At 40.5% G+C, this 26,846-nt stretch overlaps 2 protein-coding genes and 1 long non-coding RNA gene across 3 annotated transcripts in view; 2 read left to right on the forward strand and 1 right to left on the reverse strand.

The window, feature by feature from the left end:
* ago1 (argonaute RISC component 1) overlaps positions 1-2,782 on the reverse strand; it is a 28,493-nt gene extending 25,711 nt beyond the window's left edge. Inside the window, exon 1 of the mRNA XM_015950037.3 lies at positions 2,628-2,782. Coding sequence (XP_015805523.1) covers positions 2,628-2,652 — 25 coding nt within the window. The 5' untranslated portion in view covers positions 2,653-2,782. The remainder of the gene's footprint in view (positions 1-2,627) is intronic.
* A 1,486-nt stretch (positions 2,783-4,268) lies between these two features.
* Positions 4,269-21,776, forward strand: dhdds (dehydrodolichyl diphosphate synthase). Its single transcript, XM_015950038.3, has 9 exons — positions 4,269-4,406; positions 4,621-4,709; positions 8,003-8,119; positions 8,198-8,340; positions 13,361-13,477; positions 13,561-13,662; positions 13,751-13,865; positions 20,042-20,149; positions 21,055-21,776. The coding sequence occupies exons 2-9, from the start codon at positions 4,647-4,649 to the stop codon at positions 21,295-21,297; spliced, it is 1,008 nt and encodes a 335-aa protein (XP_015805524.1). The 5' UTR covers positions 4,269-4,406; positions 4,621-4,646; the 3' UTR covers positions 21,298-21,776.
* An 850-nt stretch (positions 21,777-22,626) lies between these two features.
* Positions 22,627-25,301, forward strand: LOC139069871 (uncharacterized). Its single transcript, XR_011520544.1, has 6 exons — positions 22,627-22,828; positions 24,056-24,073; positions 24,187-24,216; positions 24,324-24,371; positions 24,445-24,501; positions 24,656-25,301. It is a non-coding gene; the product is annotated as an uncharacterized lncRNA (long non-coding RNA).
* Positions 25,302-26,846: the final 1,545 nt, after the last annotated feature.

The following is a 26,846-nucleotide window of genomic DNA, read 5'->3' on the forward strand; positions in this document are numbered from 1 at the left end:
CCGCCTTCAGGACACGTTTTTAAAGAAGTGTCTCAGCAGATGGTAGCCCGAAGGACTCGAATTGATGTTGGAACAGTGTTGGGTCAAGCTGAAGAAACGAAAAGCCTGATATGGTTAAAATTTTAAAGCCTGCTGTATGATGCTAACGTGGCTGTTATGAAGTAGAATCAGCAGGTGTCTATGGAGGTTTAGGCTTTCAAAAAATAAACCTGGCTTACATGTAACAGACACTGTGTGAGTGAGGTGATCTTTGACATGGACACACGGTAAAGTCCAAGAAGGTGTACACATGAACCTGCAATCCAACTGAAGAGGGAGTTTCAGTGCACACGATCATTTTAATAATAAAAATAACACTAAATGTTTGTTTGAAAGAGTGTCTGATACAAAAAATGAAAGGGGGGGGGGGGGTCCTAGACAGGGTGCTAGATGTGGATGTGAGCCTAGCTGTGACTCCTGCCTGAGAGGGGCCCACTGCCTTAACCTTGGGGTCCCCAGAGAGCAGCCCTCCTCCATCACAACAAAGACCCCAGCTGCCCCGCTCCTCCGTCTCACACACAGAAACACACGGCTGTACGACAGAGGGAGTGCCCTTGCTACGATGAACGCACTCATACACACAAACGCCAGAGCCCCCCCTCCCTCTACATTCCCAGCCTCACCATGGAGACACCACGGCAACACAGTATTGTCATGGATATAAGGGGATCTGTGCGAGTGTGTGTGAAGCGGTGTGAAGGTGCATGGCCGCTGTAGATGGGAGGAGGCAGGGTGCCACTGTGGTCATGCTGGAGAGACCTTGGCCTGTGTGGCCCCGCACTGAGCGCGATCACAAACCAGAAGGAAGAGCCACTTAAGAGAGTCCTAAACTGGTAAAGTTTTGTTTCAAACAGTTGGTGATGTAATCTCACACCACTCAACTCAACATCTGTTAAACCTCCAGGAAGAGTAACGGTCAGAAACCTAATAAAAAAAGATGCTCTGCTGCGTGTTTTAGTCTGTATGTAGAATCACACATCTGATAAAGTCCATAAACACAGATACAAGACATGTGGCGACTGTACACTAGAGGATGCATGAGTGCGAACACGCCAGTGTGTTGTGATTGTTGCACACTCGCGCACAAAGACGCACGCTTCTCCCTCGTGCCAGTGAAGGCAGATGGTGAGAAGTGGAGCCAGCGCTCTCACATATCCCAACACAATGGAGTTCTCTCCCAGGCGGTAAGAATTAAAACTGGAGCATCACAACTTGAAATCTCTCACTACTACATGTCTTTAAACCCAATTCCAAGAAAAACTGCTTAAAAACGGGTTTAGATTGAGTTTAGTTTCATTTGTTTTCAGACAGCTGGTAAAGATTTCCACTTAAATATTTTATTTTCAGTTTATTCTACAATCTAAAACATACAGATGTTTCTTAATCTGACCTCATAATGGAATGAGGTGAAAGTAAAGGGTGGTTTGTCCAACTTAAGGTGTTTTAAAGTGCAAAAATAAATAATTGGATAAATATTGGTCGTTGGGGTACTGGAAAAACAATTCGCTTGTTTTATAAAGTAAACTAATAAGAAAAACTAATGGTCCACCACTTCTTTGACCAGATTATTTGCGTCTTGGCAGTTGACCCTGAAGCAAACATGTTGGATCGATTTTTAAAAACGCATTGAATAGTAGCACTTTAAACACAAAAGCAGTTTAAAACGAGGGGGCCCCCATGGGCCCTTCCCCCTTCCCAAAGAAAATCCCCTGAAAATAGACCCATCACCTAACTTTAATGTTCAATATCAAGTCTATCATTAAGGTGATCATAAATCTGCTTTGAGGTTATGAACAGACAGTTAAATTAAGCAATTAGTTTATTTTATAAAGAAAGTGCTCAGATCACACTTTACATAGATTAGGATTAAGACTGTTTATATTTACCCCTAAAAGGTGAACTTCAGACCTGACACACACACACGCGCACACACACAGTTTTGAACTGATTTGCTCGATTCCACGACTCTTATGTCAATAAGAAAAATCTAAATATAGATCTTTAGCTGCCATCAAATGCATCCATGCAGGATAAAAAACAAAACTTAAAGTGGGAGGCTTCTGCTCCTTTTCGTCTAAAACTCAAATCTAACCCAGATATAACACTTTATTGACCTTGGATGTGCAATTTTACACGATCAGCCTGGGGCTGTCTTTAATGCTGCATGTGACGTGTTGATGTTACAAGCTGGTCCTACTGGCTGAGGATCCAGCAGTGAGAGGGAGGCTGTGTGGGGCATGCGGGGAGCAGCCAGCTGCTGCTGCGGCTTGAAGGCGGGCTTCACCTCGTCCCTCCTCACAGAGATTCCCACGACCTCACTGCCCCCGCACATGGCCGAGGATATTGTCAGCACCCTAATAAGCCTCGTCTGTGGTTATGAACCAGGAAAATAATTGTTTTATATAAACTGTTAGGCATGTAGATAGCTAGAGCCCCTTTTCATCGAACGGTGCAACGGAAGAGGCTGACTACAAGGCTTCCTCCACTTCCCCCTGACGCTCCGATTTTCCGACTGAAATGTGAAGCTGCAATCGGGTGTTTGCAGTGATCACTTGAAATTACTATAAAAAATAAATAAATACACCTACCAGCGCCAGACGGTCCCGGCTCCATCCCATTCACTTAGCCGCGCTGTACAAGCTAGCTACTCCGGGGTGCTGTGGCCAAACCGCCGGCCCCTTCAGGCTGGAGGCGTCTCAGACTTCCAGCCCCCTCCTCTCGGCCTGTAGTCTTCACCCTCCTCGGTGTACCCCCGCCCCCTGCCCCTTACCAGATCCCCCCCAGACCCGGAGAGGACTTGAGGCTAACGGCTGATTTGCCCGTTGACCCCGGAGCTGCTAACGGTGGAGCTGGAGGGAGATAGCGTCTTAATTCCAGCCGCTTTTCTCCAACCGCGCAGCGTGGCTTCCTCCGTGATTTGGCCGATTGTCCGCGGTGCTGTGATTTGTCGTCCGTGTGATGCTCCTGCCCACGGTTCAAGCAGGATTCTCCAGCGGAACAAAAAAGGCCAGCCCCTCACCCCCCAAAAATCTAAAACTTCTTCACCGCCATTTAAAAAAGTGCAAACGAACTGTTGATGAAGTTACTGTCACACCCTAGCGGCGGAGAGCGGAACTACACTGCAGCTATTCGAAAAAGTAAAAGGCTCAAAGTTTAGTGGAAACGTGAACTAATTTAGTTTGTTGGTGTAATGCTGGCATTATCTTAACAGCACCATTTATTTAAAAAATCATAATAAATAAATACTAAAAGTAGTCTAATATATACTAAATATTTGTACTGTTTGCTTTTTTAGAGAAAAATAAAACAAAAACAATACTTCAAGGAACTACATTTCAAAAACATTTTTAAAAAATCAAGGTGCAAAAGTTATGTAACAAGCTTGTATATTTTGATTAAACTTCAGTACGGTCCCTTTATACATACCTGATACATGATCATGTCTGGGAATATTCCTAAAAAGGCAACAGATTGTGTGAAGTATTTCTTTCCAGATCTGGACTTTGCTGGAACTTTGACTCTGAGTCTGAGATGCAACCTGGCAGCAATGGATGATATCCTAGAGGCCACAGGTGTCTAGGCCAGGTGTGCATGGGGGTCAGTTAACAGGAAAAAGTGCAAATGTTTACCACGTTGCACGGCATGACAGGAATTGTCATGCACCATGAAGAGCATAAACCCCACTGACTGCACCAGTGTAGAATCTGGCAATGGGTCCCAGCAAAATGAATGAGCAGCAAGAATGCTACATTAGCAGGACAGTATTTAATTGACTGCTAATCTAACTGACCTAAGATTATACATAGAGTAAAGAAAGTAGTATAGGGAATAATTTCTGATCTACATTAATTCTTACCTAAAACTACTCCTACAGATTAGAATGATTGTAAAACTAAAACTACTAAACTAGCAAGGCTGCATTCATTTTTGAAAAAGTTCAGGACACCAGTGGTGCCAATGCAAATTTTAGCCAATTCTGGTGACCTTTAATAAATGCAAATGAAGCTCTACTGTGCCTGTAAGTGAAAACAGGACATTTTGGAGGGTCTATGACTCTCAAACTATCATTCAGTCCATTTCTGATTTAGTTTAAGACCCAACGTTATACTTGTTATGCTTCTTATCTTCATTCTTTGATTTTATCTTGTACAAATTCCGCGTCCATCCCCATGTTTTATAAATCTAATAACGGCTGACAGGAAGTCGTCATCGTGCGCATGCGTTGTTTCGCTCCAGTCAGGAAGTGGTCGTCATCGAAAGAGCTGTGAGTTGGAAGGTGTAAAGAAATGTGAGGAAAATCGTCGTAGCCGTGGCAGAACGACTCGTTCTTCGTGGGTTTGAATGAAAGACGCAGTTTTCCACCGACGGTGAGTGTTTTCTAGATAAATATAGTACAGACTTGTGCTGGTTTTCAGCCTCACAGCAGGTCAGTTGGAGCCAGTTCTCTGGTTGAAATCAATCACTGGCTGCACGATGAAATTTAATACAGCACACGATATGGAAATAATCGGCAATAACCAGTTCTGCAGCTCAAGGTGAATCATATACGGTTCACTTCTTAAAACTGTGTTTAATTTACAGGATTTCAGAGCGTTTGAAACCGGAAAATGTCGTGGATAAAAGAAGGTGAATTAAATCTGATTGAAAGGATTTCTGCCAACATCCTAAAGGTAAGAATAAGCTTCTGTTCATTTTAAAACGACTCTTATTGTGTGTCTGTTGTTAGCATTTCAATCAGCTTCAAACTCTACTCATCACCACCCTGTTCTGCGGGTATTACTGTGTATAATCCTCAGAAGGAGCACCGAGATCCGGAAAGTACTTGTAAGGTAGTATTTTATTATGTGTGGGAAAATAAATCAGGAGTAACAAAAACGAGTTGTAATAACTTCTCGTTTGGCATAATGGATCTTACTGGCATTGTTGGGGTACGTTTTAAGCGTATTAATTAAAATTGAAGATTTTCTTTATAGTTTATTATTCTCTGAAGTATTACTGCTGTGCAGTTGACTTAAATCCTAAAGCATGTGACCTCTTAAACCATTCTTGGCATGAAATCAATGTAGAGTGGGAACATGATGTGGCTTTGCACAAATAATGATGCCTTTCTATTGATCTGGAGAAAACTGATAAGATAATGTTATAATTTTATAAAATAACACCTAGTTTTAGCCTTTTTAAACATAACACTCCTCTCTGAAGCATTCATTTGCATATCTTATTATAGTTATACATGCATATTATTGGCTTGGCTGTTGCACACACTTGTGGCATAATTCTTGTGCATTTACTTATTGCAGATTGTTCATGTTGTAACATAATATTTTGCAATTACAGTCCCAAAGGTCTATTTGAACAGTCTGAAATGGTCAAAACTATGCCAGATTACTTGCAGCCACTTGGGGGGACTTAGGAAAAGTATTTCCTGTCTTGCTTCACACAAACCATCAGTTGTTGGAACGTAAAAACATTTAGAACATTTTATTTTAAATGAATCTAAACAAGCATAGAAAAAAAACATAACAAAACAGGGTTTGCAAGCAAAAACAAAACAGTTTTTTTAATTTATCTTTGAATTCGCTCAATCTTGTGTTGCATTTTTCCCATTTCTCCCCAAATGAGTCCTCCTTTATCTAATCTTGTAGATTAATTTCTCCATTTCTTTTATTTCCTGTATTATTTCTCCCATTGCATCTGTGTACAAGCATCTACCTTTGCAAATCTGCAAAACAAGCTTAAAACATTTGTTGTCATTTGTTGGATTACTTGTGTATTAATTGTCCTGGGTCACTTTGCTCCAGGGTTCAATCTGACCTTTAATAAACTAATTAAAAATAGCTGGAATTGCCTTGATCTCATTCTGCAGTCACTTATATGAATATCAGGCACATACACTACATATTTCTCTATTCATATACCGTCAGTAGAGGTGCTGAAAAAAATTGATTCAAGTCTGAATCAGGATTCTTATTTATAAAGATTCAGAATCGAGAATCGATTCTAAGAACTCAAATATTTGGCATGTTACAGGTTTGAGATGCACTTTTTTGATCTTTGTTAGGAGAGTCAGTACTCTGTTTACTTTTGTGGTTCCATAAATTGAGATGATTTATGTTTGAATCTGCTGATAAGAGGGCGCTTGAATGTAATTTTTTCCATACTCAGAAATTTGAGATATTCTCATATTTATTTTCTAAGTTGATAAATGAGTACTCAGGATTACTCATGTGACTTGTTTCTACACATACTTAAGTATTTGACTGTATTACTTTCAAAGCTACCGTTAGGTAACTACAGATTTGTTATACTTTACAAGGTAAGCAAAAATAATTGTTGCCTTTTGGTCAAAAGATTGCTTCTGTTTACAGTTTTAGAATCACTTTATTTTACATTGTAAATTTGCATTTTTGGAGCAAGACCAGTTTAAAGTCAAATAAAAAATGCCCCATAGCTTTAACTAACTTGTACAACAAAGTAGTTCATCCTGGAGCTGACACTCTTTGTTAATACTGATTGTGAATCGATTTAAATTGAGAATCGAGAATAGATTCTGAATCGAATCGGCACCCCCAAGAATGAGAATCGGAATCAAATCGTGAGTTGCTCTAAGATTCACATCCCTAACCGTCAGCATGACAGTCGTGCTGGACACAAAGTCATTTGGTTACTAATCCAATCAGGGATTGCCTAGATGACGGAGGCTGAATTGCCCCCACAGGGGTATATTAGATAATGCCAACAATGTGGAGGGACTCTTTTGGAAACTTCCAAAGAGCCATGAATTCCTTTATTTGTGCTATTTTCTCAGCTTTTTTTTTTAAATAAAAACCAGGATAAAATTGAATCAACCTCGTTTTTGTTGAAGCATTTCTGTGTTAAAGTTAAAGCGAGTAGCCAAAGTTCAAATAGCTCAAAACCTTTGAGTGTCTCTCCAGTGTTGAAAGAAGAACCACACTCATGTATTTAGCAACAGAACACCACTGGTGTGATGGGTTCTCTGCTCAACAATACCAGAGAAGGAGAAATGGCCAGCTGCTACCACTTTAGGACAAGCTATCAGAGTCCTAAAAAGAAATACACCATTTGAAGTCACAGACAACGAAAGACATTTGGATGTAGAAAATGGTGACTGGTGTTCAGCTCTCTCTCTCGTTTACTGTGACGATGTGTGTTCCAGTATCATGCAGACGTGGCCTAGGGTTGATGGGTGGCGGAGGGGTAAGAGTTCCGTGTTTGTGTTTAAAATCTAGCTTGTTTTGCAGCTTCAAGCCATTTTTTGTGATAGTTTTCATCCCGGCAGTAAGCAGGATTTTAATCTGTATATATAATATATATAATCTATTGGTCCCTTCTGTGTACCGTTCCATGCATGTATCGTAGGTACAAGTCTTTACATGTTGATGCTGGTACCTACTATCTGGTGTAATGTTTTTACTATTCTAAAAGACATGAGTGTGATCTGGGTTTGTGTGGCCACAGCTGATCTATCTTTATAAAGATTCAAATTTGGTTCTTTTCCATTCTTGTGAATGTCTTGTATTAAGGTCTTTGAACAAGGGTTCCCACGTGTCTCTGGAAGTTCTTCATCCAGCTCTGTTTCCCATTTGACCTCAGGACTGTAAGATACGGTGACATGTTGTATCTGGTGTAGCAGATTATTCAGACACACCGGTGCGGTAATATTACGCCGATTTGCCGGCACTGTGTGTCTTGCAAAGACGACTAGAAAGAGGAAGCGTCATATGAGACACTGATGCCAGGCCGGACCGCCCTTTCCACAGACACAGGTGTCCAACTTTTAACAAAAGCTGGTACCTTTTCATTTTTTGTCTCTTAAAAAAAAGTGTTCCCTCATTATGTCAAGGCAGACATGCTTAGGTTTTCTTTGCACTTTTATGGTTGTGAAAGTTATTGTTTACCTGTTTAGCTCTACTCTAATCTCTTTTGATGCCATCTCTCCCAGACAGGACCCATGCCTAAACATGTGGCCTTCATCATGGACGGTAATCGACGTTTTGCACGCAAGAAAAACCTGGAACGCCAAGAAGGCCATATGCAAGGATTCAACAAGCTCGCAGAGGTCAATTTTCATTAGTCTCACTACGCAAATGTCCTCGCATATCAATTCCATCATGTTTAACCCTCCTCCTTACACCAGACGTTACGTTGGTGCAAGCACCTCAACATCCCAGAGGTGACGGTGTATGCCTTCAGCATCGAGAACTTCAAGCGCACTAAGGAAGAGGTGGATGGGCTGATGGAGCTGGCCAAGCAGAAGTTTGAGAGGCTGTTGGAGGAACGGTGAGTTTGACTCAACTTTTCCACTTTACTGTTTGTTGCACAACAGCCATTTTATTCATCCCGTGATTCACGGCTTCCTTGAAGCTAACTTTAAGCCCGGCTGTGTGGTTAGAGTAAACACGTGTCTCTTTATAACCCAGAATGCTGTTTCAGTTTGAGCACCCTTCAGAAAAGTGCGAAGTAGGGATTTTTCATTTGGATCAGCTGCTTGTCGGTGACAGAGGATTTTTCCCTTACTTCTGCTTTTTATTACTAAACTGATGCTGATTGGATGTTAATGTTGTTGAACTTAAAAGTATCTTAAAGCAGCATTCATGAGTTTGCCCCCTTCAGAAATTACTGTGTTATATATATATATATATATATATATATATATATATATATATATATATATATATATATATATATATATATATATATATATTATAATTTTTTTTTTACATTGTTCTTTGATATAATGTAGAACAGAATAGAATTCAACTTTATTGTCATTGCACATGTACAGGTACAGGGCAACGAAATGCAGTTTGCATCCATCCAGAAGTGCTTTAGCCGTGATATAGATGTATTACAATTAGGGCTGGGGGTAAACGATTATTTTTAAAACGATTATTCTGACGATTATTTTATCGAATAGTCGACTATTCTAATGACTATTTAGAAAATTAATCTAATGATTATTTTTCTATTGCACAATTAACAAAAACCAGAAAATCTCAAATAAATTCCTCAAAAAAAATTGATAAATTCTTACTGTAAGAGAATAAACACTACAGGCCTTCCATTTTGTATAACACTGCTTTTATTGTGTTGGTTGGTTATGTTCTGGTGACGTGTAGAACTTGGGAGTGCAGGCTGCTGCCTGAGAGGTGGTAGAAGATGGAGTGTCTCCATGCTGCTTTGTTTTGGTCACTTATGTGCGTGAGGCGAGTGGTCTTACGGGTTAAACCAAACTCAGGTGATATTTTACAGTAAACCGAAAACCCACAACACTCTAAATGTAATAAAAGGGAGATCTACACCACAAAAAAGATGAACTCTAAACCAAAACGTAACAGCTTATCCCAACGCAAGAAGCTGTTAGCGAATATGCTAACAGTAGCTTTACCAACATTAAGTTCAAGTTACCAAGTTTAAATAAACCGAAAACACCCAGCAGCAAACAGACCAGCACGGAGGAGAGACTGCTACTACCAAAACAGCTCTCCTAATGTCTGAAAGAAGCTCCTTTATGAAGGGAGAAGCGCTCCCGGTGATTTTCTACATCTGCGATAGACACGAAGCAGCGCATCTGACCCCGGAAGTTGTTGTCCGTTGCCGGGAGACGAAGGGGCAAAACAGGAAAATAATCTAGTAGTGGACGGACGTTGTTCCGGGTCTTCGGTATTTGGCGGAGATGTTAGTGAAGGCGGAGAAGAGGGCGAACTAGAGGAAAAACGGGCAGATTCCTCCTCTATTTACAAACTCCTGGGGATGCAACAAGTGGGCGCGGTGCGTCGACTTCCGGATCTGACGTCGACAAATTTTTAGAATCGAGCCGTCGACTTCGTCGAGGCTTCGCTACAGCCCTAATTACAATATATATTAGCAATAATATAGATGTGTAAGTATATTACAGAAATGGATCTATTACGTATGTTATAATGTACACGATATGAAGTATGTTATGAATATTCTATGACTACAAGTATGTACAGGCTGTAGTTAATACAAGCAGTCCATGAGTTTAACGTGGGTCATATGTCAGGAGGCACAGTTCAGGAGTCTGACAGCTGCTGGGAAGAAACTGTTCCGGCAATAATGTAATGGAGGCAATACGTCCGTTTTTTTTTTGTTTGTTTGTTTGCTAGGTCCACTCTGGTTACATAAAGTCTCATGTAATTTAAATTGAGCACCGCTCAGTGTTAGCCAATCGCATTGAGCCTTATTTATATTTCCCCGTGAGGAAGAGACGCACACGCATTGATAGAGATGTTTTACTCTTACATTTTCTACGTCAGCTGGGGAGTGTTGCAAAGCAATTCCCCGCCAGGGCAACAGAGGGCGTAGTGCTTATTCTGGAGTATTCTGCCACCATTAAGTCACCTATCTGATCCATGATAGTGTATTTACAGTCGTGTTTACATTGTTCTATTGTATTTCAGAGACTTTTTAACACATATGTAAACGTCCCTCATTCTCCTCCACGTCTTCATGCAATCGGCACCTCTAAACCCGTGTTTCTTTTACATTTCCATCCAAGAATAAAATGTTTGCTTTGTGTCTTTGTACTCCATCAGTCACGGGTGAATAAACGTTCATATTTTCAGACTTCTTCCACGAGGCGTTCTTCAATCTGCTCCATGTCTGCTGCTAAATATCTTTTTTGAGGGGGCAATGGCGGTGATGTTGACAAAGTTAACGGAAGCGACATCCTGATCAATCACAAGCTTGCGGTCTATGTTTGAGAGATAGTTGAAAAGTTGGGTATGTCTTTGTCACCCTCTGAAAACCTGTCGGAGAGCCCTTGCGCTGACGCATAATGGCGTTGCGTGTCTACGCACAGAAGCAGACGGAGAAGTATAAATTAGGCTTTAGTTTAGACATTCGCTAGTGTACAGATGTCAGTCATTGTCCTTTGTAAAAAGCTGAAAAGCGCAGTGTGGCCTGGGCTTGATAATCACTTTAGATTTTCTGACAGGAAAACTGATTTCTTTGCAATATCTTTCAATATATTTTCATTTTATTCAAACTATCTTGCCATTGGGACAAAAAAGTGTCTTCTGGATTCAACGAGTCAGTTACAGCCATGTTTATCTTCCTTAATTACCTAAATATAATGTGTACACAAATTTCTCTAAAACAAATCTTCTCTCAAGATCTGCAACCAGATTTCTGATGTGATGCAGAAGTTAATTACATCTTTTTCTTAAAGCTCTTGAGTGTTTTTAGAATAAATCACTACAGTTTTTACTTTGTTTTATCATCCAGCTGTAAAATACCCTCTCTGTGATTGTTACCTTACTTTCATTCAAGGTTATTCAAAAAGAAATGATCTGTTAGAATGCTAAAAAAGTCTTTTCAATTCAAAGTAATATGCCTAAAAACCAGTAATAGGTGCAGTTTTAAAATACCCCTCAGTCTTTTTGATGTTTATGTTGACCACCACAATCCCTTTGTTGATGTTGTAGATGCACCAAAACCAAGGATGCACTTCCATTTTTGTTGTTTAAAACCACAATAAAGGATGTCCTGATTCTGTCTGCTGTCTTCTCAAACTGCAGTGAGTCGGGTTCTGTTGGAGGTTTCTTCCTGTTAAAGGGGAGTTTTCCTCTCAACGATGAGGCAGTTCTACACCGCATTCATCTAGTCCGTCCTCACCTTTTGAATCACCGTGTGGCACGCTGGAGCCACCATCAGGGATATGAAGAGACTGCAGCATGTTGTGCGTTCTGCTCTGCTAAGAAGGCCATTGGCTGCAAACTGCCCTCCATGCAGGACCTGTTCACCTCCAGGACATTGAGGCGTGCAGGTCGGATAACAGCTGACCTGTCTCACACTGGACACACAGTCCCTTTGACTCGCTCCCATCTGGCAGGAGGCTCTGATCCATTTGAACCAGAACCTCTCGCCACAAAAACAGTTACTTCCCCTGAGGTCGGACTCATGATTGTTAATCGTAGACCTGCCCACTCCAGTTGCTTTGCTTCAGTCACTTGGCCCTGTGTTGTGTTTGCACTGGAACTGACCTGCGCTGACCAGTACCTACACTGACTTGTGTAAAGTAGCTGCTTCTCCAGTTATCAATCAATCAAAACTTTATTTATATAAAGTGCCTTCCACAACCCTATTTGGGTGCCCAAGGCGCTAGAACGCATCTTTGAAAGACATACAATCATGAAAAATGAAGTTACAATGCAGAAAATAAAGGTAGAGCATAAGACAGATGACTAAAACAATGAATAAAAGCAAATTAATAAAAGATAAAACAGCAATTAAAAACAAGAATTAAAAATAACATAAAAACAAGCCGACTTCAAACATGTTCTGGAAATGCTAAACGAAAGAAAATGAGTATTCAGTCGACTCTTGAAGACCGGCATAGAGGTAGACAGACTAATTGCAGGTGGCAGCTGGTTCTACAGTGATGAGGCTAGAACCGAGAAAGCCCGGTCCCCACAAGTTCGACACTTAGTGTGAGGGACGACAAGGTGGCCCTGGTCAGAAGAGTGCAGAGAGCGTGAAGGCAAATTTCTCTACAGGAGTGCCGCTAAGTAAGGAGGGACATCTCCCTGAAAGGGGAGCAAATAAATAGCAAAAAGAAGTGGGCTGAGGATCGAGCCCTGAGGGACCCCCCCAGCGAAGATCCTCCCAGGAGGAAGACGCATCCCCAAGTTTCACGCAGAACCTCCTTCCATGGAGATAGGACTGGAACCAATTCAGCTCAGACCCCTTGATCCCAACCCACCGTTCCAGACGATCAAGGAGTATGGCGTGGTCCTCAATTATTTCCTCCCTACATTATTGTCACTTCATTGGGTTTATTTCTTAATTCAAATTTTGGCTTATCATTTATTTTTTCTTGCACCAAGTACTGCAGCAATTTCCTAATGTTGTGATTATCGCACATAAGGCTATAAAACCCATCTGATCACGGTCTCTACATGCTTGTTTAGTGTGAGGATTGCCGTAAAGTTTCTGACAGAACAAGTCAGTGACTCGATGCAATCTGCTGGGTTTCTTTATTTAGGTAAATTTGAACTAATTGTCATAATTGACTGAACTCAATTCCCTGATGAGCAGGTTCACTGATAAATGCCTCGAGATGACTCTTGTTGTGACTTGGCGCTATATAAATAAGCCAAGTTGAATCGAATCTCTCGTCTCATGACAGGAAATGACTATTTAATATAGGAAGAAAATGTTGTAAACTTGCTTGTTTTGACTTAGGATGTGTAAATTGTCTTACATATGAATCAGATTTTGTGTAAATTATCTTCATTCTTAAAATTTTCTACTTCATTTCTTGAATGTGTTGCAGTGAGGCCCTGGAGAAGCATGGAGTTTGTGTGCGGGTGCTGGGAGACTTGAATATGCTGCCGCTGGACCTTCAGCAGATCATTGCCAAAGCTGTGGTGACGACCCGGAACCACAACAAGTCTGTTTACTCCTCATTTCTCTACCTCGTTGCCTTGTTTTACGTCATAACCCGCCTCACGGATGCCCATTCTTGCTCTGCAGGTGTTTTCTCAATGTGTGCTTCGCCTACACGTCCAGATATGAAATCACTAATGCGGTGAGGGAAATGGCCTGGGGAGTGGAGCAGGGTCTGATCAAGGCCAGGTAAGCAACGTGTTAATCTGGTCAGTCTGTCATGCAGGGAGATAATCTGAGAGCGTTTAAAAGCCGCTGGTGTTTTTGTCATGCTCAGCGACGTTTCAGAGGCGTTGCTAAGCGAGTGTCTGTACAGCAACAACTCCCCCAATCCTGATTTGCTCATCCGTACGTCCGGAGAGGTCCGCCTCAGCGACTTCCTTCTGTGGCAGGTATGGAAAACTCACTAAACAGATCATATTTAGGATGACTGACTAGTAATGGGACTCTTCAGAGGTTTAGCAGCTTCGTTCAAGTAGGATTGGACACAAGTTTTATTTTACCAAAACTAAAAAAATCTATCCTTAATTCTGCTTCATGCATCGTTTGAAACCATTTTTCCTTTCAAAATAAACTGATTAAACATCCATCCATCCATCCATTGTCTGAGCCTGCTTGTCCATGTAGGGTCGCTGGGGGGCTGGTGCCTATCTCCAGCGGTCAATGGGCAATCAGGCGGGGTACACCCTGGACAGAGAGCCAGTCCAACGCAGGGCAACACAGAGACACACACACACACACACACACACACACACACCTAAGGACAATTTAGACAGACCAATCAACCTAACAGTCATGTTTTTGGACTGTGGGAGGATGCCGGAGCACCCGGAGAGAACCCACGCATGCACATTGAGAACATGCAAACTCCATGCAGAAAGATCCCAGGCTGGGAAGCGAACCCAGGACCTTCTTGCTGCAAGGCAGCAGCTCTAACTACTGTGCCACTGCGCAGCCACTGATTAAACGAAGTAAAAACAAATAAAGCGCTTTCCCCAGAGATTGAATTCCTAAAGAAGAGCTGGTTGGTTTGATGAAAAGTGAAGAAAATGAAAATCCTGAGAAGAAAATTTGATTAAATCTGAGAGCTTTAATCCCAAACTCGCCAGTTCTCCCCAACTCTGTCTCATGAACTTTAAAGCTGCAATAAGACATTTAGATAACAAATTGGCCTATAATATTTTTCATATGTTCTAACATAGTATAGCTGTAAATATTTTGTGGCGATAAAAAAAAAAGAAGAAGAAAGTGGTTCTCTCGAGTTTGTCTCGGTCATGGTGGGTTTCCGCTTCCGGCAGAAGTGTCTCAGGACAGATACCCAAGGGGAGGGTTGAGTGTTCCGGGATCGCGTTTGTGTTAAAAACCTAGCTTGTTCTTTAAATTCGCTATAGCAGGTTTAAGTCGGATCAAGTCGAAATATTATTTTATTTATTAAGTATTCTCTAATTTACAGATTTATTAACAAACTGAATGTAGTAATAAAAGTTTAACTGACTTCTCAACAAATCTGGACAAAATGACAGCTCATTCTCTATTATCAACTTAATTTAAGGTCCTGGTGATTTGTTTTTTTTTATATTTTTATTGTTGTTCCTTCTAGAGTCAAACAATTGAATTAAATTCAATTAAAAATACTTTATTAATCCCAGACGGAAATTGATTGCTGTAGTAGCTCAGAATAACAATAACAATCAAGTTGTGAAAGAGTTATTGTATATTACAATGGCTGTTGGCAGGAAGGATCTCCAGTAGCGGTCAGTGTTGCAGCGAAACTGAAGAAACCTCTGACTGAAGACACTCTTCTGTTGTCGGACAGTCTTGTGAAGAGAACGCTCAGGGTTGTCCATCATTTTCTTGGTTCTCTGGAGAATCCTTCTTTGCATTATCTCCTCCAGTGGTTCCACAGTCGTCCCCAGAACAGAACCAGCCTTTTTTATTAGGCTGTTGAGTAGGGCTGTCACGGTAACCGCAAAAATGAAATATCGCAATATGAAGAAGCCCACCGCGCTGCATCATCGGCCACTGCGATTACTGAACTTGGTTCAACTCAATGATGCATGTTGAGAAGGATGGCTGCGCTGGTATCAAAACGAAACGTTACTTCGCTCCTTTGGGAGCGCTTTGGTTTTCAGTACGTCAGCTGCTGCGCAGCCAGAGTCCTTGGCCGGGACAAAGCTGCCACCAGCGGCAAAAAATAAATAAATAATAAACGCTCGGAGACCTGCTGAAGTCCCGGACAAGCACTGCTTCTGCAACCGTCCCGAAGAGAGTTTGAGCCGAGCTGGAGCTCACTCGCTACCTGCAGGAGGAATGCATCCACCCTAAATAAAACCCCCCTGACATGGTGGAGCAACAACCGGGAGAGATTCCCTTTGCTCGCCAGAGTCGCACGCAAGTTGAGTTCGGAAGCGAGCGGGGCCGGACCGGAGCGGAGGTAGTGGAATTTGGGGTAAGTGCAACGAGCGCACCATCCGAGAGGGTTTTCAGTGTTGCTGGAAATGTTGCCACCCCTCTCAGATCCTCTCTCAAACCGTATATGGTTAACATGCTGGTTTTCCTTGTGGGTAACAAGGACGTGACCGAGCTATAAATCACCGTCATTCGTGTGTGTGAAAGTGAAATGATAGTGCGCCCGCCCCCCGGCGCGCGCGCGCCCGGTACATGCAATTTTTTATGCATGATTTTAAACAACTAAACAAAATGGGGACTTGTTTCTTATTTGTTAGATGCTGCAGCCAAATTTGCATTTAAAAGTTTAACCTTCTCCTGAATTTTGTTGTTTTTAAGTTCAGTCGGACTCCGACTGTCGGACAAACAAACGTTACTGCGATCTGTGTTGTTACTGCCCTTTGATCTGCATTCAGTAAAGCGTTATAAAAGAAGGCACAGCAATTTTTAACCTTTTTTAAATGTGTAAACATTATGTTTAGATAGTACTGCAATAAAAAAAATGACTGCAATAATATCGCATACCGCAATATTAAGCCACCCTGAATCACCGCAGGGGGAATTCCTCAACCGCGACAGCCCTACTGTTGAGCCTTTTCAGGTCCCTGCTTCTGATGCTACTACCCCAACAGACGATGGCTGAAGAGATTACACTCTCAACAACAGACTTGTAGAAGATCTGCAGCATCTTGCTACAGACATTGAAGGACCTAAGCGTCCTCAAGAAGTGCAGTCTGCTGTGTCCCTTCTTGTAAACGGCTTCGCTGTTCTTTCTCCAGTCCAGTCTGTTGTCCAGGTGAACTCCAAGGTATTTGTATTCCTCAACCACCTCCAATTCTCCCATGATGGAAACAGTGTTTGACTCCACCCTGTTTCTTCTGAAGTCTAAAATCATCTCCTTTGTTTTGTTCACGTTCAAGATCAGATGATTGTATCCACACCATGCCACAAAGCGCTCCACCAGCTCTCTGTACTCAGCTTCCTGTCCATCTCTGATACACCCGACAACTGCAGACTCATCTGAGTATTTCTGTAGATGACAGGTCTCTGTACTTTGTACTAGAAGTCTGAGGTGTACAGGGTGAAAAGGAATGGTGAGAGTACAATCCCCTGTGGTGCTCCAATGTTACTGATCGCCTGGTGTGATGTGCAGTTCTTCAGTCTCACAAACTGTGGTCTGTTTGTCAGGTAGTCTTTAATCCAGGCGATAGTTGAGGCCCCCACCTGTGTCATCTGGAGTTTCTGGCAAAGTACATCAGGCCATGGCGATAAGCAAACTGCAGCGGGTGGACCAACAGGAGTCTCTCCAGGACCTTCATGATGTGGGATGTCAGGGCAACCGGTTTGTAGTCGTCATTGACTGATGGGCGAGTTTTCTTTGGAACTGGAACAAGGCAGGATGTCTTTCACAGGACTGGAACCTTCTCCTCGGCCAGGCTGAGGTTGAAGAGGTGCTGCAGAATCCCACAGAGCTGCTCTGCACAGGCCTTCAGTACTCTGGGGCTGACACCATCTGGACCTGCAGCCTTGTTCCTGTTCAGTCTCTCCAGCTGCCTCTTCACCTGACTTCTAGAGACAGATAGGTGGGAGGGGGAGGTAAATGGGGCAGCAGCATCTCCTGACTTGGTTGAAGACAGATTTATAGAACAAGAAGAGTCCATGACTGCTTTAGAGGACAATAGAGCTGGTGTGTGACAGGAAAATGTTGGATCAGAAGAGGATGGGATGTCTGATTGGCTGGGGACAGGCGAGGAGGATGCTGGGTTTGTTCCTGAACTGAACGTATTGAAGAACTTGTTCAGTTCATTGGCTGTGTCCAGGCTGCCATCTGTGCAATGCTTCCTCTGCTTGACGCCTGTGATCTTCTTCATCCCTGACCAGACATCTCTGATATTGTTCCTCTGTAGTTTGTTCTCCAGCTTCTTCCTGTATGCCTCCTTGCTGTCTCTGATCTTGATCTTCAGTTACTTCTGTATACTCCTCAATAATTCCCTGTCTCCCTCCTTGAAGGCTCTTTTTTTTCTCATTTAGCAGATTCTTCAGTTCACTGGTGATCCAGGGTTTGTTATTAGTGAAGCAACTCACTGTTCTGGTGGGTATGATGTTGTCCACACAGAGGTTTATATAGTCAGTGACACATCCAGTCATGGCATTGATGTCCTCTTCATGTCCGTGGCAGAGAGTCATCCAATCTGTGGTCTCAAAACAACCCTGCAGGACTTCATCAGCATCCTGTGACCATTTTCTCACAGTTCTTCCTGTCACAGGTTGCCTCTGAACAAGTGGTTTTTATTTTGAGCAAAGAAAAACAAGATTGTGATCTGATGTCCCAGAGGAGGTCTTGTTTTGGACATGTATGCATTCTTTACATTTGCATAACACAAATCCAATGTCTTGTTTTCTCTGGTGGAGCAGCTGACAAACTGTTGAAATGTTGGAAGTGTAGCAGAGAGCGAGGCATGATTAAAATCACCAGACATAGCCACAAATGCATTGGGGTGCTGGGTTTGTAGCTTAGCGACAACTGAACTGATGGCATCACGTGCATTTTCAGCAATGGCTGAAGGTGGAATATAAACGGTTGCCAAGACAACACTGGTGAACTCTCTTGGCAAATAATATGGGCGAGAACTTACTGCCAAGAGTTCAACATCTGGGCTGCAGAGACGACATTTCACTGAAACATGACCTGGATGGCACCATCTGTTGTTGACAAGCACTGCCACTCCACCTCCTTTTTTTTCCCCGCTCCCCTTCAGATCTCTGTCTACTCGTACAGTCAGGAATCCTGGCAGAGAGACGCTGGAATCGGAGATATGGTCCTGCAGCCACGTCTCAGTGAAACACATAACATTGCACTGCCGATACTCTAGCTGAGTCCTTGATGGGGCTTGGAGTTCATCCATCTTGTTGGCCAGTGATCTCACATTGTCCATTATGATCGATGGAAGAGATGGTTTGAATTTCCTCTTTCTCTGTCCTCGATTTGCTCCCGCTCTGCACCCACGCTTCTTGCGTTTTAGCTCATTTGGGATTTGTGGCTTCAGTTGAGGTATTATTTCAGCCTTTTCAATGTTAATCAGCTGCTCCCAATTGTAAACCAGCTTGTTGCCATGGTTACATGTCACAACAAATGCTCAAAAAGTGAAAAAATAGCAGTAAAAATCCTCTAAGCTTCACAGCACCAGAAACAGAAAAGTAAAAGGCCAAAAAAATACAGTTTTTCTCAAGATGCTAGAAGAAAAAATGTCCAAAAAAGGCAAAACTTATGTGTAGTTAACAGAGCTACTCCAACATGCAGCCAGCCAGAGCAGCGCGAGAATTGGAATGGAAACTGGGGCTGAAGCAGGAAACACACAGGTTTGAGTTCTCATATGTATTTTTCAGATTTATTATTCTGAGAACCATGGGATGTTTTTTGATTTGAGATTAAAATCCATGGACTTAATAATGCACAAGTCAAAAACAAAGTTGCTGCCATCTTTTTTAATCACAAATGCTATAATATAGATTTTAAAACTTCAATTTCCTTGAAAAGAAAAACATTAAAATATGGATAACATTGAGGGTCCCTTTATTAGCATTATTAAGCATTAACAAACGATTAAAGAATGAATAACTAATGTTAAATGCTAATATTATGTTATGCATTACTAAGCAGACACACACACATCCAGCCCTTTGTCATTACCTTAAGGACACTTGATAGTAAATAGTATCAGGAACATTAATAAAGGGATCCTTTGATTATTATTGCTTACTAATGCACTAAGTAACATTAATTAAGGGAGTCTTATTGTGAAGTCTTACTAAAATATGTTTATTACACGGGAAAGTTTGTTTAACTCTGATCTATTCTAGTTCTAGTAGCCCTTTAGGTGGTTTAATGCCCATGAAGAAGCTCCCAGCTTCACAAAGGTTGGCGACCCCTGAGCTAGAATCGTCTCCACAGAAAACATTTGATCACAAGACACAAAAAGTGATTCAGATGTAAAGTTTTCTAGATAGAAACCTAATAAAACACATTATGTATTATTTTGATTGATATAACAACAGTTGGTGTAAGATTTTTACAGTTTTTGCTCTAAACCCGAGCTTATGTCCATCCCTCCCCCCACAGACGTCCCACTCCTGTCTGGTGTTTCAGTCGGTTCTGTGGCCCGAGTACTCGTTCTGGAATCTGTGTGAAGCCATCATCCAGTACCAGTTAAATCACAAATCCATCCAGGTGAGGCCACTCATCGTCTTCACTGTGGGGGTTTTACTGTTGAAAAATGTTAAAGAAAAAAATTCTATTTTAGCCATTGATGTGCACTTTTTGTTGCATCACATGGTCACTTCTGCAGAAAAATAGACGTTTCTAAAGGAGGTGACCCCTGCATCCACCGTACGTTTTGCTGCAGGATGAACTGTAAAGGATAAACTAGAGATTGACCAATAAAGAGGTTTTATTGTGTTGCTAATGCAAATGTCATAGTTAGCCGATCACCGTTATTTGCTGTTGATTTTTTGGGCCAATTTTCACGGCTGATAGCTAGACGTTTTCCTCCTTATCTACATGCTAAAAATAAAATATCACTAATAACAACAGATCTCTGAACACTGAGTTAAACCAACTGTTGAATCCTAAAAAGGGTCAACATTGGCCTGATATATTGGCCTTCCAATTAATCCCCAAGCTAAACTGACAGCTTGTACAGGTTTATAAAATAGTAGGGGAGCTGGAACACTCAGATGAATAAAGTTTTATTTTATCTGTGCAAAATCAAAAAACTACACTTTGAGGCATTTGGGCTAGTTGTTAGCGTTTTTTCTCTTAATCCATCCCTCAGGAAGTGATCCACAGCTACCCTGCTTTCTTCATTTGAATGTCCTCCAGCTGTGCGAGCACCGGTGCAGTGGATGACGAGCAGAGCACCGCATTTTAGTTTATAAAATAACATTGCATGAATTTATGGAGACTGAAGATGTGTTGACTGTTGTGATAGATACACTTTGAAGCATTTGGGCTAGCTGTTAGCATTGTTTCCATTCAGGAAGTGATCCACAAGGCTTTTACACAGATCAGGAGCATAAATAAATTTTCTTTCTTGTGACGTCAGTCTAATTTTTCCTTATTTTGATGTGTTACAGAAAGCCAGAGAACTCCATCGAGAAGAACAAGCACTGGAACAACTTGAGGCAGATCGGGCCTGCATAGCAGAGCTCACGCAGCATCAAGGGAACGGGAAGCCAGCCGATGCCCAGAAAAGACAAGAAGCACTGCAGCGCTACATCGCCTCTCGTGAAGCACGAGTTCAGGACTTTTTACAAGCACTGAAGCACAAGAGAAACTCTTTCTTTAGTGACTTGTGCAGTGAAACAGCCTTGACTTAGACAAGCCCTGAGGAACCAATCTTCCACTGCAGTTGGGATAAATCCTCTCCAGTCCTCCTCCCAAAAGGAATTCTGTGGAACAGGGAGGAACAAGCAGTTACTGGCAGTGATTTAACTTTGTTGCTGATTTATAAAAAATAAAAAAAAATAACAACAACAGAAATGTGACCCCTATGGGGCTGTAAAAATGTGATATTTATGATTGTAGATTTACAAAGTCTATTATGTCTGGTCGAGATGTAGTTAAATAGCTGCGTGTAAAAGTGTGTGAAATGCAAGCATGCCTGTGATTGGACGATGGAAAACTCAGCAGAAGTCACACATCCTGCGTTTTAGAGACGTCCGTTCTTCATCGAGCTTGGTACTGTTGGATATTTTTGTCACTGAAAGTGTTTTGAGCGTGTTTTTCTTGAAGACATGACTATATTTTGACCAGCTTTCTCAACTAGAATAAATTAAAAAGAGCAAATGAAATGTGATTATAATTTATCTCATTCTGTTTTTGTTCTCAAACGGTTCACACAAACGTCTGGCTCTGTCAGTTACAAAGAGGCTCATTTCAGCAAATCACACATTTTTTTTAAAGGTTTAATCAAAAACTCTTCTAACACAGCTTCTTTTTACCCCCTACAGCTGTTGCAATTAAACATTTATGTTGCTATTGAAAACATAGAAATATCTTCACTAGCAATATAGCTGTTGTAAAATTAGATGCCGTAATTTTGTGTAAAACCTACAATCTTTAATTTCCTAGGCCAAATGTGAAATTTTCAATGACCCTACATCCATTAAACAAAAAAAATAACATTTGAAAGTTTAGAGCATCTGTTCTTGAGATATACTTTAGTATAGAGGATATGTTGAATACTCATATACCAATAAACAAATAACTGATTTTTATATTGTAGATTACTAAATTAGTTTTTCAAATTATGTGAACAGAAAGCAGTTTTTAAACTTTTTATTTACAATTACATTTTTAGAAATATTTACTTGTAACGTGTGGCTACCATCAACGTGAATAAGTAAGTAAATGATTGGAGCAGCTGAAGAAAAATATGTATTTTAGTAGTGCTATTACATTCCACCAAGAGTACAAAGTGTAATTAGATATCTGACGGTAAGATTAATCGGCGGACGCTTGGTTCGCTGCTGCTGCTGTTGTGATCGTGTTTCCTTTTTTGTAAATTACAGAATTCAAACGGAGGCCGATAATAGAGCGCCCCCACGCGCCACGGGTCAGCATTTATTTACTCGCTTCCTGCCTCTTTAACGACAAAGGCGGCGCTTAAAACCACGTGTTACAGTTCCGTCCAATGACAAACGTGGAAATGCTAAACTGGTTCAAACCGGTTTCGTTCTTATATTTCACTGTATAAACTACAAAAACATTCGTTTGTATTATACATTCGCCATTTTCCACAGCGACTGCACGGTCGACGGCTGCTGTCTCTCCGGAAAAAACTCCTTTTGCAACTATATTTTTTGAGCGTTCTTTTTACTTCCAGCCAATAACATGGGAAAAGCAAAGGTAGGCTATTTTAATCTTTATTTTTTTTATCATTTTTACGAGGTTTACTGTGGTTGCTTGAGGTTAACACTCGGCTGCGTTTATTTTTCCTGCATCAGAGGAACGTCATCATCCCTTACAAACGTTAGAGCAATGGCGGCTGGGCAGCAGAGACCTGTTCAAGCATCCTCTTCGTCGTCGAAAATTACAGATCTCGTACTTGCTAACCGCTGCATGCATCTACTGTCTAATTTAAAGCATTAATTATCGTGAACTTTGTCGACTTTTCATCGATTCGTGGCTCTAACTGAACAAATATGTAAAGATTTTGCCGTGGTGGCTTTCTGTCATCGTCACTGTCTTTTTACTCGACAGTAGGCAGGGCAGAATCTTGACAGGTTGCACCAAACAAACAACTTCTCATGGTGGTTAGAAAAGTCTTAATTCCGTATCAATGAAAAAATAAAAAAGGAAACGCCGGTTTTAAACTAGTAAAACTGATTTGTGGGAGGCTATTTTAAATTTAAACTGCGTCTAAGCCCAGACTGAAAATGTACGGAAGGGAGTGGGGGGAGGGCATGTTGTCGAGATTATTTTTTCACAGTTTTGAAATAGGAAAAATAAGTAGTTGCACACGGACTTGAAACCGCTTAATTTGTATTTGATTTTTCATCAAATTTTGGTATATTTGTATTTTTCGCGCCATTTGTTCATGTCAATGCATTGTATTTTTACAAATGCAGACGCACAGTTCCATATTTATCATGGTTTGTTGTCTAAATAAATGCTTAATCTTGATATTTATTAGTTATTTGTGTTGACGTAATGACTTATTCAATTTGATAAAGAGGCGTTTTTTAAATGTATCAACCAAAAATTAATTGTTATATACTTATAAACTAATTTCGCGGGCTTTTTGCAATTTTGGCGAAACTAAACAAAGTAGTAATCTTGTCAGTTTCCCCCCACAGCTGTCTGAAGGCGCGCAGTGATACAAAACAAAGGAATCTGTCAAGGCGCCAAAGCGGTGTCATGGTAACGGGACGGACCGAATTTGAATTCAAATATGCGCGGGAAGCTCTTTGTGAACTTCAAGTTCCGCTTAATTTTACAAGTTCATAATTCCGCATTTAGGGTGCCTTTTTATTTTTTTTTATTATTGTTGAAATTTACTTCACACATTAAATTTAAACATTTGACTGTGTTCAGGTTTTCATTATTTTCTTTTTATTTTTTTGTTTCTTACAGCAAACCGTCCCCCCTGAGGTGTGTAACAATACCATGTTGATGTTTATTATTTTGTACTATTTCAAAAGTTTGTCGTGTTTTTGTGTTTGATGTTTTTTTTTTATAAGTTGTTCTTTTAATTTTTGCTTCAGCAAAGACGAACCTCCCCGCGCCTGGCACTGGTAAGTTATGCTCAACTGTGTAGTTTCACATTGTATAATAATTAAAAGGAAAAATTTCCACGTTAAGTACCAAGTGCACATTTAAAATTATATTAATGTTGTTGCAGAAACCTAAAGCTGCTGCAGTGGAGACGAAGAAAAAGGCGGCCCTAAAGGTAAACTGCTTGTTATTTTATTGTGTAATAACTACGCTGTCTATGAAAATCCTGACTGTTTTTAATTTTGCAGAAGGCACCGAAAACAAAGAAAGCCAAGCCAGCTGAGAATGGCAGCACCAAGGCCGAGGTATGTGTATATTATGAGAATTAATTGTTATTCCTTCCAAACAAGTTTGAATTGTCACCTCTACTTTTTTAATGTGATTTCAGGTCCAAAAGTTGAGGTTTTTTCTTTTTTTTTCTTGTAAAGTCTGTTTAATCTTGTTTTTCTCTTCCCTCAGGAGCCGAAGGCTGAGGCCACCGAAGCCAAATAAATCGTGGTTGATGTGCTCACTCAGTGTACTTGGTGATTGTACAGTTTTAAATAAGTATTTTTTACCAAGTTTTATATTACAACTGTCATTTATAGGTTTGTTTTGGGCTTGCACTTGATGTAACAAGACTTTGTTTTCACATTCATATCCGATTTATATCAACGGCAAAACTATTACCGTCCATATCTTGTAGACGTGGCATTCTTAGTTTGTCTGATCTGTTTTTGTTTTTATTTTTCATCTTTTTTAACTGCTGAGGAATAAACATTTACAAGTTGGATCATAAATCTCATTTTAAACATGAGGCAGCTAAAACAGTAAATTTGCAGGAGTTTGAACTTTGCTGTTCGCCTCCTTGTATTTTGATGTTTAACTAATTAAAACAACTGCTTACCAAATCATTTAAACTATTTTGATGTGATTTAGTCAGTTATGAGGCCACAGCCTATTAGTACAATTAGGTCAAACGTTTGGTAGATCCCAAGAAAAGTGTATGACGTAAATCTGGTCATCTGATAAAACGTTCTGTTAACTTATGTTACTGTAAGAAAAGGTTTTCTGACTTCAGTGGTTTATCTAAATGTTCTTGAATAAAAACATTCAAAATGTCTGATTTCTGCTGCCTAAGAATGTCTTTTATGTTGGATTTTATAATCAACACAAAACATCTAAAAGTGGTTGTGATTCAGTGTAACTTGTCATTCTGTTGTTGCACCAGCAGGTGGCAGTGTCTCACCGTCCTATAGGAACATCAATGCCTAGAAGCGTAATGAGACTTAGGTTTTATTAACTCAAAACTTGGAATTATAAATGAAAGCTATTTAGAAATTTAGTGAGTTATAGCCTAATAAACTTATACTTAATCCTTGTTTTTAGAGTTTCTAAAATAAAACCTACTGATGAGGTTTAGTCTAGTTAACTAGGCTTTTCAGACTGAACTAAAGCTAACCCAGACTTCTGCGACGAGGAAGTAGCCTACCAAAATAAAAGCTGATGTACTGTTAAACCATGGATCCCTTATCATTGTGCTGGGATAACAAACATGCGTGAATGAATTAAATCGTATCAAAGGGATTCTGAGACTATTATAGGGAGATTAAATTACTTAGATTTTAGTTTTGAAAGCCTGTTTCGCAAGACAACGGCTTGTGTCGTTTTTAAATTCAGAATTATTATCACTCATGTAAATGTTAAAAATATTGCACATTTGGTATGATTTAAGTATGGGTAATTTTTCATTTTTAATATTAGTTATGTCGGTCTAAACACATACGGGGTTTTTCCTAAATAAATTAATAGCGCCTTTTAACTTTTCCCCTAGGAAATAATTTGATATAGAACGTGGCAAATAGTATTTTTTTTAATCAGCTGTGAGATGCTAGGTCTTGTGGCGCTCCTCCCCTCCTGCCACACACGCACAGGACCGTAAACTGACGTTTAAAGCGAACACCGTGTACCGCGGAGCTAAAGGCTGCAGGACCACCTCAAAGCTGCCCCCTCAGACAGCTGCAGGTAAGCGGTCAGACTTGTCATCCTAACTGGAAAAAAAGAAAAGCTGATTGTTATTTAAAACCAAACTTCTGCGCTTACAGCCACCCTGATTCTTGTCTTTTCCTTCTGAGTTTTAACCACGTGTCTATAAACACCGGCCACTAAAATATCGAACCAAAACTTTTCTTAGCAACAAAATCAACTGATTTAAATGAGAAAAAGTGAATTTCAAAAGTTGGTCAGTGAGCTTTTTTTTTTTTTTTTTAGAGAGATAATCGATGAGAGATGTCAGATGTCAGCATGCAAGACATTTCCAACACAAGCTGATGCTTCTGAGTGTCATTAAAATTATCTGTCCATTTGTTTTTTTATATATACATTTTTTGCATATGCCTACTTTTCTTCATCAATATATACATGCTGTAGCTATTGAGAATTATTTTTTTACTTTTTGCTTTTTTTAAGAATCATCTGGAAATAATTTGATCCTAAATTAGCAATCTGAATTTACATTAAGGAAATTAAATGCTGTTTCAGTTTATTTTAAGTCACTTTTTATTTATCTAAAAAGCTTCAAATTGAATAAAGTGTGCCTTTTCTCCCCAAAAGGTTTTTTTTTCTGACCAATTTTATGAATAATATGTCTTTCTGTACATTTTGTACCCAC

This window comes from Nothobranchius furzeri, chromosome 5, assembly GCF_043380555.1.
Source record: "Nothobranchius furzeri strain GRZ-AD chromosome 5, NfurGRZ-RIMD1, whole genome shotgun sequence".
Classification (NCBI taxonomy): Eukaryota; Metazoa; Chordata; class Actinopteri; order Cyprinodontiformes; family Nothobranchiidae; genus Nothobranchius; species Nothobranchius furzeri.

What these genes read in the sequence shown, in the direction of transcription:
- dhdds (XM_015950038.3), top strand. Translation starts at nt 4,647, where the DNA reads ATGTCGTGGATAAAAGAAGGTGAATTAAATCTGATTGAAAGGATTTCT. An exon ending in TTTCTGCCAACATCCTAAAG is followed by an intron (nt 4,710 to 8,002) that starts GTAAGAATAAGC and finishes CATCTCTCCCAG; the next exon opens with ACAGGACCCATGCCTAAACA. An exon ending in CAGGGTCTGATCAAGGCCAG is followed by an intron (nt 13,663 to 13,750) that starts GTAAGCAACGTG and finishes TGTCATGCTCAG; the next exon opens with CGACGTTTCAGAGGCGTTGC.